This window comes from Pseudoliparis swirei, chromosome 3 (genome assembly GCF_029220125.1).
Source record: "Pseudoliparis swirei isolate HS2019 ecotype Mariana Trench chromosome 3, NWPU_hadal_v1, whole genome shotgun sequence".
NCBI lineage: Eukaryota > Metazoa > Chordata > Actinopteri > Perciformes > Liparidae > Pseudoliparis > Pseudoliparis swirei.
Window position 1 is genome coordinate 25,636,474 of NC_079390.1, and position 11,381 is coordinate 25,647,854.

General features: G+C 49.1%; 1 protein-coding gene across 1 annotated transcript in view; it reads right to left on the reverse strand.

The window, feature by feature from the left end:
* Nucleotides 1-5,170: 5,170 nt before the first annotated feature.
* LOC130191859 (amyloid-beta A4 precursor protein-binding family B member 3-like) overlaps nucleotides 5,171-11,381 on the reverse strand; it is a 28,509-nt gene continuing 22,298 nt past the window's right edge. Inside the window, 6 exon segments of the mRNA XM_056411583.1 lie at nucleotides 5,171-5,648; nucleotides 5,748-5,927; nucleotides 6,393-6,508; nucleotides 7,077-7,160; nucleotides 7,667-7,748; nucleotides 7,843-8,023. Of these exon segments, the coding sequence (XP_056267558.1) occupies nucleotides 5,445-5,648; nucleotides 5,748-5,927; nucleotides 6,393-6,508; nucleotides 7,077-7,160; nucleotides 7,667-7,748; nucleotides 7,843-8,023 (847 nt within the window). The 3' untranslated portion in view covers nucleotides 5,171-5,444.

Below are 11,381 nucleotides of genomic sequence, written 5' to 3' on the forward strand. Positions count from 1 at the left end.
TGTCATGATGCCATGATGTCACGATGTCATGATGGCATGATGTCACGATGGCATGATGTCACAATGCCATGATGTCATGATGCCACGATGTCACGATGTTATGATGTCATGATGGCATGATGTCAAGATGTCATGATGTCATGATGCCATGATGTCATGATGCCATGATGTCACGATGTTATGATGTCACGATGTCAAGATGTCACGATGTTATGATGTCATGATGGCATGATGTCACGATGTCATGATGGCATGATGTCGCATGATGCCAGACACGGCGTTGCTGATGTCAATGGCGTCAGCGACAGCAGTGATGTCATGATGTCACGATGTCATGATGTCACGATGTCACGGCGTCACGATGGCATGAGCGTCACCGACAAGTGATGTTATGATGTCATGATGTCACGATGTCAAACGCCATGATGTCACGATGTCACGATGTCATGATGGCATGATGTCCGCGATGTCATGATGTTATGCCGGGCAGATGTCACGATGTCATGATGGCATGATGATGTCACAACAAGGATGCCAATGTATGTCGCGATGATATGATGTCATGACAGGCTGATGTCATGATGTTACGGCGTCATGATGGCATGATGTCATAATGCTATGATGCCGCGTCACAATGCCATGATGTCACGATGTCATGATGTCATGATGTCATGATGTCACGATGTCATGATGTCACGATGTCAGATATCCCGCGATGTCAGTCGGCGTTGATGGCATGATGCCATGATGTCACAATGCCATGATGCCGCATGATGGTATGATGTCATGATGATATGATGTCATGATGGCATGATGTCATGATGTCGCGATGTCATGTGGCATGATGTCCAATGCCATGATGTCATGTCACAATGCCGCGATGTCATGATGTCGGCTGATGTCACGGACCAAGACCACCCGCCACACCAAAGCTTTTTCCGTCGGCGGTCGGGCTCATCAATGGAACCCGGACTGACTGACTGTCACCCCAGGACTACCACCTCTTCTTCCACCTTCCTCTCTCCTCCTTCTTCCTCCTCCTCCTCCTCCTCCTCCTCCTCCTCCTCCTTCTTCTTCCCTCCTCCACACACGTCACTTTAACATGCACTTTAACTAAAACACACCACTTGAAGCACACACCCAAACACTTCACATTATTTGTTGTCTTTCTGTCGTGTTGATTGTTGTTTGTTTGTCATGTCCAAATGTTGCACCTTCCACCAAAAAAAATTCCTCGTTTGTTTGTGAAAACATTCCTGGCAATAAAACTGTTTCTGATTCTGATTCTGATTGTTAGACCTTAGTGCTGATAGAGGACTCCTCTCTGTACTGGTCTAGTTAGACCTTAGTCCTGATAGAGGACTCATCTCTGTACTGGTCTTGTTAGACCTTAGTGCTGATAGAGGACTCCTCTCTGTACTGGTCTTGTTAGACCTTAGTGCTGATAGAGGACTCCTCTCTGTACTGGTCTTGTATTGAACCTTAGTGCTGATAGAGGACTCATCTCTGTACTGGTCTTGTTAGACCTTAGTCCTGATAAAGGACTCCTCTCTGTCCTGGTCTTGTTAGACCTTAGTGCTGCATTCGACACCATTGACCATGACATCCTGTTACAGAGACTGGAGCAGTCGATTGGCATTTCAGGCACTAATTTGCTTTAAATCCTATTTATCAGATCGATCTCAGTTTGTATTTGTAAGCGATGACGCCTCGATAACCACCAACGTTAGTCACGGAGTTCCACAAGGTTCTGTGCTTGGACCAATTTTATTTACCTTATACATGCTTCCTTTTGGGCAATATTATCAGGAAACACTCCATAAACTTTCATTGTTATGCAGATGATACTCAACTATATCTATCGATAAAACCAGAGGAGGGCAACCAACTCGGTAAAGACATAAAAACATGGATGACCTGCAACTTCTTGATGTTAAACTCAGACAAAACCGAAGTAATTTTAATCGACCCTGAGCACCTCAGAGATCAATTATCTGGTGATGTGGTTTCTGTGACGGCATTGCCTGGCATCCAACACCACTGTAAAGAATCTTGGCGTTATCTTTGAATATGGGTAGTAGCATTTATGTACCCATCACACAGAGGGGTACAAGGAAAGAAGACCTGCATCATCCCCCGTCACCTGCAGCTGGCCGTCCGCAACGACGAGGAGCTCAACAAGCTGCTGGGCGGAGTGACCATCGCTCAGGGCGGCGTGCTGCCCAACATCCAGGCGGTGCTGCTGCCCAAGAAGACCGAGAAGGCCGCCAAGAAGTAGACACAACAACAACAACAACAACAACGGCTCTTTTAAGAGCCACCACTCCGATAGAGAGAGATCCTTAATCATCGAGGTGGAAACACTATATATTCATCATTACATTGAAAATGCGGAAGGTTATGTTTGATCGCCGTGTATTTATTTATTTATTTATTTGTATGCGTGTTATTCGCAAAACTCAAAAAATATTTAACGAATCGCATGAAATTTGGTGGGATGATTGTTTATTATCCGGGGACCAGTTGGTTAGATTTTGGGATCGATCGGGTCAAAGGTCATGAACAGGTCAAAATCTTTACAGAACTCAAAAGTATTGAACGAATCGCATGTAATTTGGTGGAATCATTGCTTATTATTCGAGGACCAGTTGATTAGATTTTGGGATCGATCGGGTCAAAGGTCAAAGGTCATGAACAGGTCAAAATCTTTCGCAGAACTCAAAAAGTATTGAACCGAATCGCATGAAATTTGGTGGGATGATTGTTTATTATCCGGGGACCAGTTGATTAGATTTTGGGATCAATCGGGTCAAGGTCAAAAGGTCATGAACAGGTCAAAATCTTTCTGAGAACTGAAAAAGTATTGAAACGAATCGCATGAAATTTGGTGGGATGATTGTTTATTATCCGGGGACCAATTGACTAGATTTTGGGATCGATCGGGTCAAAGGTCAAGGGTCATGAACAGGTCAAAATGTTCTTGAATCGCATGAAATTTGGTGGGATGATTGGTTATTATCCGGGGACCATTTGATTAGATTTTGGGATCAATCGGGTCAAAGGTCAAGGTCATGGAAAGGTCAAACTCTTTTTTTACCATAGCACGATACATTTTTGTCCAATTGGCATGCAACTAATGCCAAAATGTTCATAATTCAATGCCCAATCTTGTGATATGCGAAGGTATGCGCTCTACCGAGTGCCCATTCTAGTTTAGGATGTAATAGTTTAAGTATACATGCAGGTCCTCACATCTCTTGAACAACCAGCTTCCAGCACCACACACTTTATATACAAGACCCACACAACTGCCCCTCTTAGGCACACACACACACACACACACACACACTTACTGTAAATATTGTGTTGTTTTTTATTGTAAATAGTGTGTACTTGTTGCCCTTGCACATTCCTGCTGAGCATTGCCACTTTCATTTCACTGCACACCCTGTGTGTGTATGTGACAAATAAAACATCTTGAATCTTGAATCTTGAATCTTGAATACAATGAACTGTAACAATATTTTATTAAATCGGTTTTATATATAATCTGTTATTATTCTCTTAGTCTTGTTCACTTGACCTCATTTGCTGTTGTCCACCTGCACATCACATACATGAGTCTTTATACACATATATATACATATATTTAGACAGATATATATGTGTGTATATTTATGTGTGTGTGTGTATATATGTGTGTATATTTATGTGTGTGTGTATATTTATGTGTGTGTATATATGTGTGTATATTTATGTGTGTGTGTATATTTATATGTGTGTGTGTATATTTATATGTGTGTGTATATTTATGTGTGTATATGTGTGTGTATATTTATGTGTGTATATTTATGTGTGTGTGTGTATATATGTGTATATTTATGTGTGTGTGTATATGTGTGTGTATATTTATGTGTGTGTGTGTATATGTGTGTGTATATTTATATATGTGTGTGTATATTTATGTGTGTGTATATTTATGTGTGTGTGTTTATATGTGTGTGTATATTTATATGTGTGTGTGTGTGTATATGTGTGTGTATATTTATATGTGTGTGTGTTTATATGTGTGTGTATATTTATATGTGTGTGTGTGTATAGTGAACAGGAATATTTACGTGAAGCAGAATATTTTGTTAGATAAAAACATGGAGTGATTTTTTTGAAGTGTGACCCTGTAAGATGGAGGAGCTCCTGGAGGTCTGAGCACCACTGATGGACAGGTCAGGGTCAGAGGTCAGAGGTCAACATGGCTGTGTGCCCTACAGGAGAAAACTCGTCGGTACTCGGTAACTTGTTTATTTTTGGTTCATTTCTACATGACATCGGTTGGTTTGGTACAGATGACACTGAGATTTCCCGACTGACATCGAACACACTAAAGCTTGTATGTAGTCACGTGATGAGCAGCATGCGCCATGCATGTCATATCGCCATCCATGCAGTCTGGGCACTTCCTCTGGAATAAATGCAGGTTTGTTGGTGGTGCGTTCACTGACGGCTTCGGACTGTTCCTTTAATGCATCATCAAACCCGTCATCTAAATACTTTGAGTGACTTCATCTTCTGATGAAAACTAGACAAAATATGTATATATTATAATATATATGATATATATATATATATATATATAATATATAATATATATATGTATATATATTAGATATGATATTTCATATATATTAAATATAATATATATACATATATATGACATATTATGTATATGATATATATATATATATTTTAATATTTTTGCTCAATTGAAATATTATTTATTTTTTTAATGATGTTTTCTGTTTGCGCAACAGTGAAATACAGGACTTTAAAACCTCTCCTCTCTTCCTCTCCTCTTTTCTCCTCCTCCTCTCCTCCTCTCGTCTCCTCTCCTCTTTTCCTCTCCTCTTTTCTCCTCTCCTCCTCTCGTCTCCTCTTTCCCTCTCCTCTTTTCTCCTCTCCTCCTCTCGTCTCCTCTCCTCGTCTCCTCTTGTCTCCTCTCTTCCTCTCCTCTTTTCTCCTCTCCTCTCCTCTTCCTCTCCTCTCCTCTTGTCTCCTCTCCTCTTGTGTCCTCTCTGTCTCTCGTCTCGTCTCTTCTCCTCTCCTCTTGTCTCCTCTTTTCTCCTCTCCTCCTCTTTTCTCCTCTTCTCCTCTCGTCTCCTCTCCTCTCTTCTCCTCTCCTCTTTTCTCCTCTCCTCCTCTTGTCTCCTCTCCTCTCCTCTTCTCTCCTCTCCTCCTCTCCTCTTTTCTCCTCTCCTCCTCTCGTCTCCTCTTTTCTCCTCCTCCTCTCCTCTCCTCTTTTCTCCTCTCCTCCTCTCGTCTCCTCTCCTCTTGTCTCCTCTCTTCCTCTCTCCTCTCCTCTTCTCGTCTCTCAGGTGACAGAATCAGGCGAATCAGAATCCTTTGAGAAGCCGCGTGGTGACTCCCGTCTCCGTGGCTCCGCCCCCTAGTTAGGAGGAGGAGGCGGCTTGTTTACGAAGAGTGTCAAAGATGGCCAGCATGCCCTTCCTCACGCTGCTGTTGCCATGGTGACGGGAGGAGGGAGGAGGGAAGGCGTCCATAGAATTCGCCCTTTTGACCTTCGACGGGGCCGCGTGCCGCGACTTGGTCCTCGGGGGAGGAGTCTGGGCCACCAGACACTTCTGGTACTGGACCTGCGGAGGAGGAGGAGTTACAGGGGAGCGCTGGCCCCGGCTCACCTGTCCAGGTGGACTCCCCTGGACACGTGGACTCACCGGTCCAGCTGGACTCACCATGCACGCCGCCTGCACCGCCTCCGACAGCGGCCCGGCGTCCGGCCGGCACCAGAACACGTGGCAGAGGAAGCGCTGCACGCCGCCGTCCACGATCACCGCGAAGGTGTGACTGTCATGGCCGACGCCCAGGAAGCTGAGGGAGTGCACCTGACACTCCCAGAGAGGCTCCTCCCCTTCCTGTCAGGATCCAATGAGTGAGAAGAAACAGAGTGAGCGCCGCCCTGCCGCCCCCCGGTGGAGTACCAGAGGCCTACCTGCCCCCCCCCCATGGTGGACTACCAGAGGCCTACCTGCCCCCCCCCCCCATGGTGGACTACCAGAGCCTACCTGCCCCCATGGTGGACTACCAAGGCCTACCTGCCCCCTCCATGGTGGACTACCAGAGGCCTACCTGCCCCCCATGGTGGACTACCAAAGGCCTACCTGCCCCCCCATGGTGGACTACCAAGGCCTACCTGCCCCCCATGGTGGACTACAGCCTACCTGCCCCCATGGTGGACTACCAAGGCCTACCTGCCCCAGGTGGACTACCAGAGGCCTACCTGCCCCCCCATGGTGGACTACCAAAGGCCTACCTGCCCCCAGGTGGACTACCAGAGGCCTACCTGCCCCCCCCCCCATGGTAGACTACCAGAGGCCTACCTGCCCCCCCCACACAGACAGGACGTGGTCCGTGACGTGGATCACCGCCGGTTCCCACTCGTCTTCGTCGGTGGAGCTCAGGATGTTTTCTATCGCTCGGTTCAACACCTCCATACCTGCGTCACATGACACCTGCTGGTTAGGGCGGGGAGAGCACACCTAATGACATCCCGATGACATCACGATGACATCGCTCTCGACAGGAAACACCGGAGCTACAAAGTTACCAAACTTGTGGTCAGGAGGTCAAGAGGTCAGGCGGTCAGAAGGTCAAATGGTCAGGAAGTCAGGAGGTCAAGAGGTCAGGCGGTCAGAAGGTCAGGAGGTCAGGTGGTCAAGAGGTTCGTAGGTCAGGTCAAATGGTCAGGAGGTCAGAAGGTCAATCAAGAGGTCAGGAAGTCAGGAGGTCAAGTGGTCAAGAGGTCCGTAGGTCAGGAGGTCAAATGGTCAGGAGTTCAGGAAGTCAGGAGTTCAGGAGGTCAAGAAGTCAGGAAGTCAGGAGGTCAAGAGGGCAGAAGGTCAAGAGGTCAAATGGTCAGGAGGTCAGAAGGTCAAGAGGTCAGGAGGTCAAGAGATCAGGAGGTCAAATGGTCAGAAGGTCAAGAAGTCAGGAGGTCAGAAGGTCAAGAGGTCAATAAGTCAGGAGGTCAAGAGGTCAGGAGGTCAGGTGTGTTGCTGTCCTACCCATAGCTTTGGACACCGACAGGTTTCCGATGTACTGGACCTCAAACTTCTGGACCTGCTGCCGCACCGCCTCCAGAAAGTCCACTGAAACAACAACAGACCATCGTCAGGGAGACCATCGTCATGGAGACCATCGTCAGGGAGACCATCGTCATGGAGACCATCGTCAGGGAGACCATCGTCATGGAGACCATCGTCAGGGAGACCATCGTCATGGAGACCATCATCATGGAGACCATCGTCAGTGAGACCATCGTCAGCGAGACCATCGTCATGGAGACCATCGTCAGGGAGACCATCATCATGGAGACCATCGTCAGGGAGACCATCATCATGGAGACCATCGTCATGGAGACCATCGTCATGGAGACCATCGTCAACGAGACCATCGTCATGGAGACCATCGTCAGCGAGACCATCGTCATGGAGACCATCGTCAGTGAGACCATCGTCAGCGAGACCATCGTCATGGAGACCATCGTCATGGAGACCATCGTCAACGAGACCATCGTCATGGAGACCATCGTCAGCGCGACCATCGTCATGGAGACCATCGTCATGGAGACCATCGTGAGGTCACAGTGAGTCACCTTGTCTCGGCAGGTCTTCAGGTGAGATGCTTTCCATGGTGAGTGAGCGAGTCGGCCTCATCGACGTCTTCTCTGTCATCATCTATGGAGAGATTAAAAGTCGTAGCTGATGCTAACACTCTACGCTAACACGCTATGCTAACACGCAAACATGCTAAGCTAACGCAGCGTCTGACCTTGAAGCACATCTCGTGCAGCGCCGTGGCGACGGCTTTGGCCGGAGCGTCGCAGCGAAACACGTGACACTTCAGCACACAGCTGTCCTTATCGCCCGCCACGAACGCAAAGTCCCTGAAGGCACCACGCACACACACACACACACACAGTGTTGTGGCTGACCAGCATGTGATCAGAGGGCTGTGAAGTGTGTGGAGAGGTGAAGAGAGAGGGGGGCTCACCTGTCCCTGCCCGGTGGGGGGGAGGGACCACGTTAATGCAAACAGGTAAACAAACTAAAAGGTGAGCTTTTACATCTTAGCATGCAGGAACATCAAACGGAGTGCTAGCTTTACAACTATGTTCAGTTTTTGTGCTAAGCTAGGCTAAGAAAATGCCCATTGGCGAGCTAAAAAGCAACTCAGGGTTAATTCTTCTGGGACCACACAGGGAGAACCCCCAATGTTGAAAAGGCCCTCCCCAAACCCCAACCCTTTTTTGGGGGCCCGAAAAGGGTCCCCCTTTTTCTTTTGTTTTTTGTTTTTTTTAAATACTGTTTTCTGGGGGATTCCCAGAGCTTTTTCACCAGATTAGAGCTCTTGTACTTCAGAGGAACAACTCCAGCGGATTTACTTCCAACTTTTTTAACTTCTGTGGAGTTACTGGACATTTTGTAAAGGTGTGCTCCCCTTTCCCCCGGGGAAACGCCGGAGGGGGAAACTTTCGGGCGCTTTGCGGCAGGGAAAAGGGATCTCGTACAGCGCTGCGGGCATTTTCTCCAACGTCCGCTCACTGTGCAACAAACGGGGCGAACTCCAGCTGCTGGTGGGGAGACAGAGACTTCTCCTCATCCTCCGTTTTGTGTTTCACGGAATCATGGCTTAGTGGCTCGATACCAGACTCTGCGCCCAGCTCGCTGGCTTCCAGCTTTCGGCGGACGGGACGGGGCTCTCCGGAAAAAAAAGGGGGGAGGAATCTGCTTTTTCCTCAACAACGGCTGGTGCAACGGCGTACGGTGATTCTACAGCACTGTTCGCGGACCTGGAATCTTTATCATCACTGCAAACCCTTCTACTCCCCCGTGAGTTCGCTTCATTCATCCTGGCGGGTTTACATGCCGGGGGAACGTGCGAGGCACAGACCTGCTGAACAGATACGGGTGTGGGCGGACCTTCCGGACTCTTTAGTTATTGTACTGGGGTTTTAACAAAGGAAACCTCAGCCACGAACTCCTAAATATAGACAGTTAATTAAATGCCCTACCAGAGAAGAGCATTCTGGACCACTGCTACACAACAATCAGCAGCGCCCATCACGCCGTCCCCCGCGCTGCACTGGGGAAAATCTGACCACGCATGGTTCATCTGATTCCCCCATACAGGCAGAGACTAAAGCTCTGCAAACCTGTGGTGAGGAAGTTCAAGAAGTGGACCAGTACGGCTCTGGAGGATCTGGGCGTGCTTTTACTGTACTGACTGGGATGTCTTCAGGACTGCTACCAACAGCCTGGATGAGTACACAGAGGCTGTAACTTCCTACATCAGCTTCTGTGAGGACAGCTGTATTCCATCCAGCTCCAGGGTGAGTTATAACAACGACAAACCCTGGTTCGCGGAGCTCAGGAAGCTAAGACTGCAGAAGGACCAGGCATTCAGGAGTGGGGACAAGGACCTGTACACAGAGTCCAAATACAGGTTTAGCAAGGCGGTGAGAGATGCTAACGACTGTACTCTGAGAAACTGCAACAGCAGCTCTCAGCAAACGACTCTGCTTCTGTCTGGAGAGGGCTCAGGCAGATCACCAACTACAAGCCCAAATCACCCACTCCATGAACAATGTGCTTCTGGCAGGCAGGCTAAATGAGTTCTACTGCCGCTTTGAAAGACAATGGAGCAGTCCTGAGACCATCCCCACAGCCCCACCAACAAGCCACAGACCATCAGCCCACCCTCCCCAGCCCATCAGGGGCTCACACCTCTGGAGCACCCTCCATCAACTCAGCGACGCCTCGTCATCCTGGAAGAGCAGTCAACAGGCTGTTTAAAAGCAGAACCCCATAAAGCAGCGGGCCCGGACTCCGTCTCCCCTCCACCCTGAAGCACTGTGCTGACCAGCTGTCTCCGGTGTTCACCGACATCTTCAACACCTCCTGGAGACATGCCACGTTCCAGCCTGCTTCAAGGCCTCCACCATCATCCCGTCCCAAAAACCCAAGATCACAGGACTCAATGACTACAGGCCCGTCGCCCTGACCTCTGTGGTCATGAAGTCCTTTTAAACCTTTGGTCCTGTCACCCTCAAGACCATCACCGACCCACTCCTGGACCCCTGCAGTTCGCCTACAGAGCCAACAGGTCTGCAGACGATGCAGTCAACATGGCCCTTCACTACATCCTCCAGCATCTGGACTCCCGAGGAACCTCCAGGATCCTGTTTGTGGACTTCAGCTCTGCCTTCAATTCCATCACCCCGTCCCTGCTTGCAGGACAAGCTCCCCCAGCTGCACGTGCCCGACTCCACCTGCAGGTGGATCACAGACTTCCTGACCGACAGGAAGCAGCACGTGAGGCTGGGGAAACACGTCTCAGGCTCCCGGACCACCAGCACGGGTTCCCCAAGGCTGTGTTCTCTCCCTCTGCTGTTCTCCTGTACACCAACAGCTGCACCTCCAGTCACCAGTCCGTCAAGCTCCTAAAGTTCGCGGATGACACCACCCTCATTGGACTCATCTCTGGCGGGCAGACCGCCTACAGGTGGGAGACTGACCACCTGGTGACCTGGTGCAGCCAGAACAACCTGGAGCTCAACGCCCGAAGACAGTGGAGATGGTTGTGGATTTCAGGAGGAATGCAGCCCCACCGCCCCCTCATCCTGTGTGACTCCCCGTCGCTGTGAGTCCTACCTTCCTGGGCTCCATCATCTCCCAGGACCTCAAGTGGGAGCTGAACATCGGCTCCATCTCCAAGAAGGCCCAGCAGAGGATGTTCTTCCTGAGGCAGCTGAGGAAATTCAACCTGCCAGGGAAGATGATGGTACAGTTCTACCGGCCATCGTTGAGTCCATCATCTGCTCCTCCATCACCGTCTGGCACCCTGCAGCCACAGCCAAAGACAAGCGCAGGCTGCAGGCATCATCCGCTCGGCCGAGAGGGTTATCGGCTGCAATCTGCCTTCCCTCCCGGTCCTGTTCACTTCCAGGTCACTGAGCGGGCCAGAAAGATTGTCGCCACCCTCCACCCTGGACACTCCTGTTGAGTCCCTCCCCCCGGGAGGAGGCTGCATCCATCATGACCACGACCTCCCGCCACACCAATAGCTTTTTCCCGGGGGTCCAAAGGACCCCGGGCGACTCTTCACCCCCTCCCCTCTTTTACCTTCCTCTCCCCTTTTCCCCTTTTTTTCCTCCTTTTCCCCCTTCCCCCCCCCGTTGATTTTTTTTCCAAATTTGCAACCAAAAAAATTTTTTTTTGTAAAACATTATTCCAATAAAGTTTTATTCGTTTGTTCATTTCTTTTATGGTCCATGTTCACACTTATGGTCTTCATGTTTTTTTTTTATA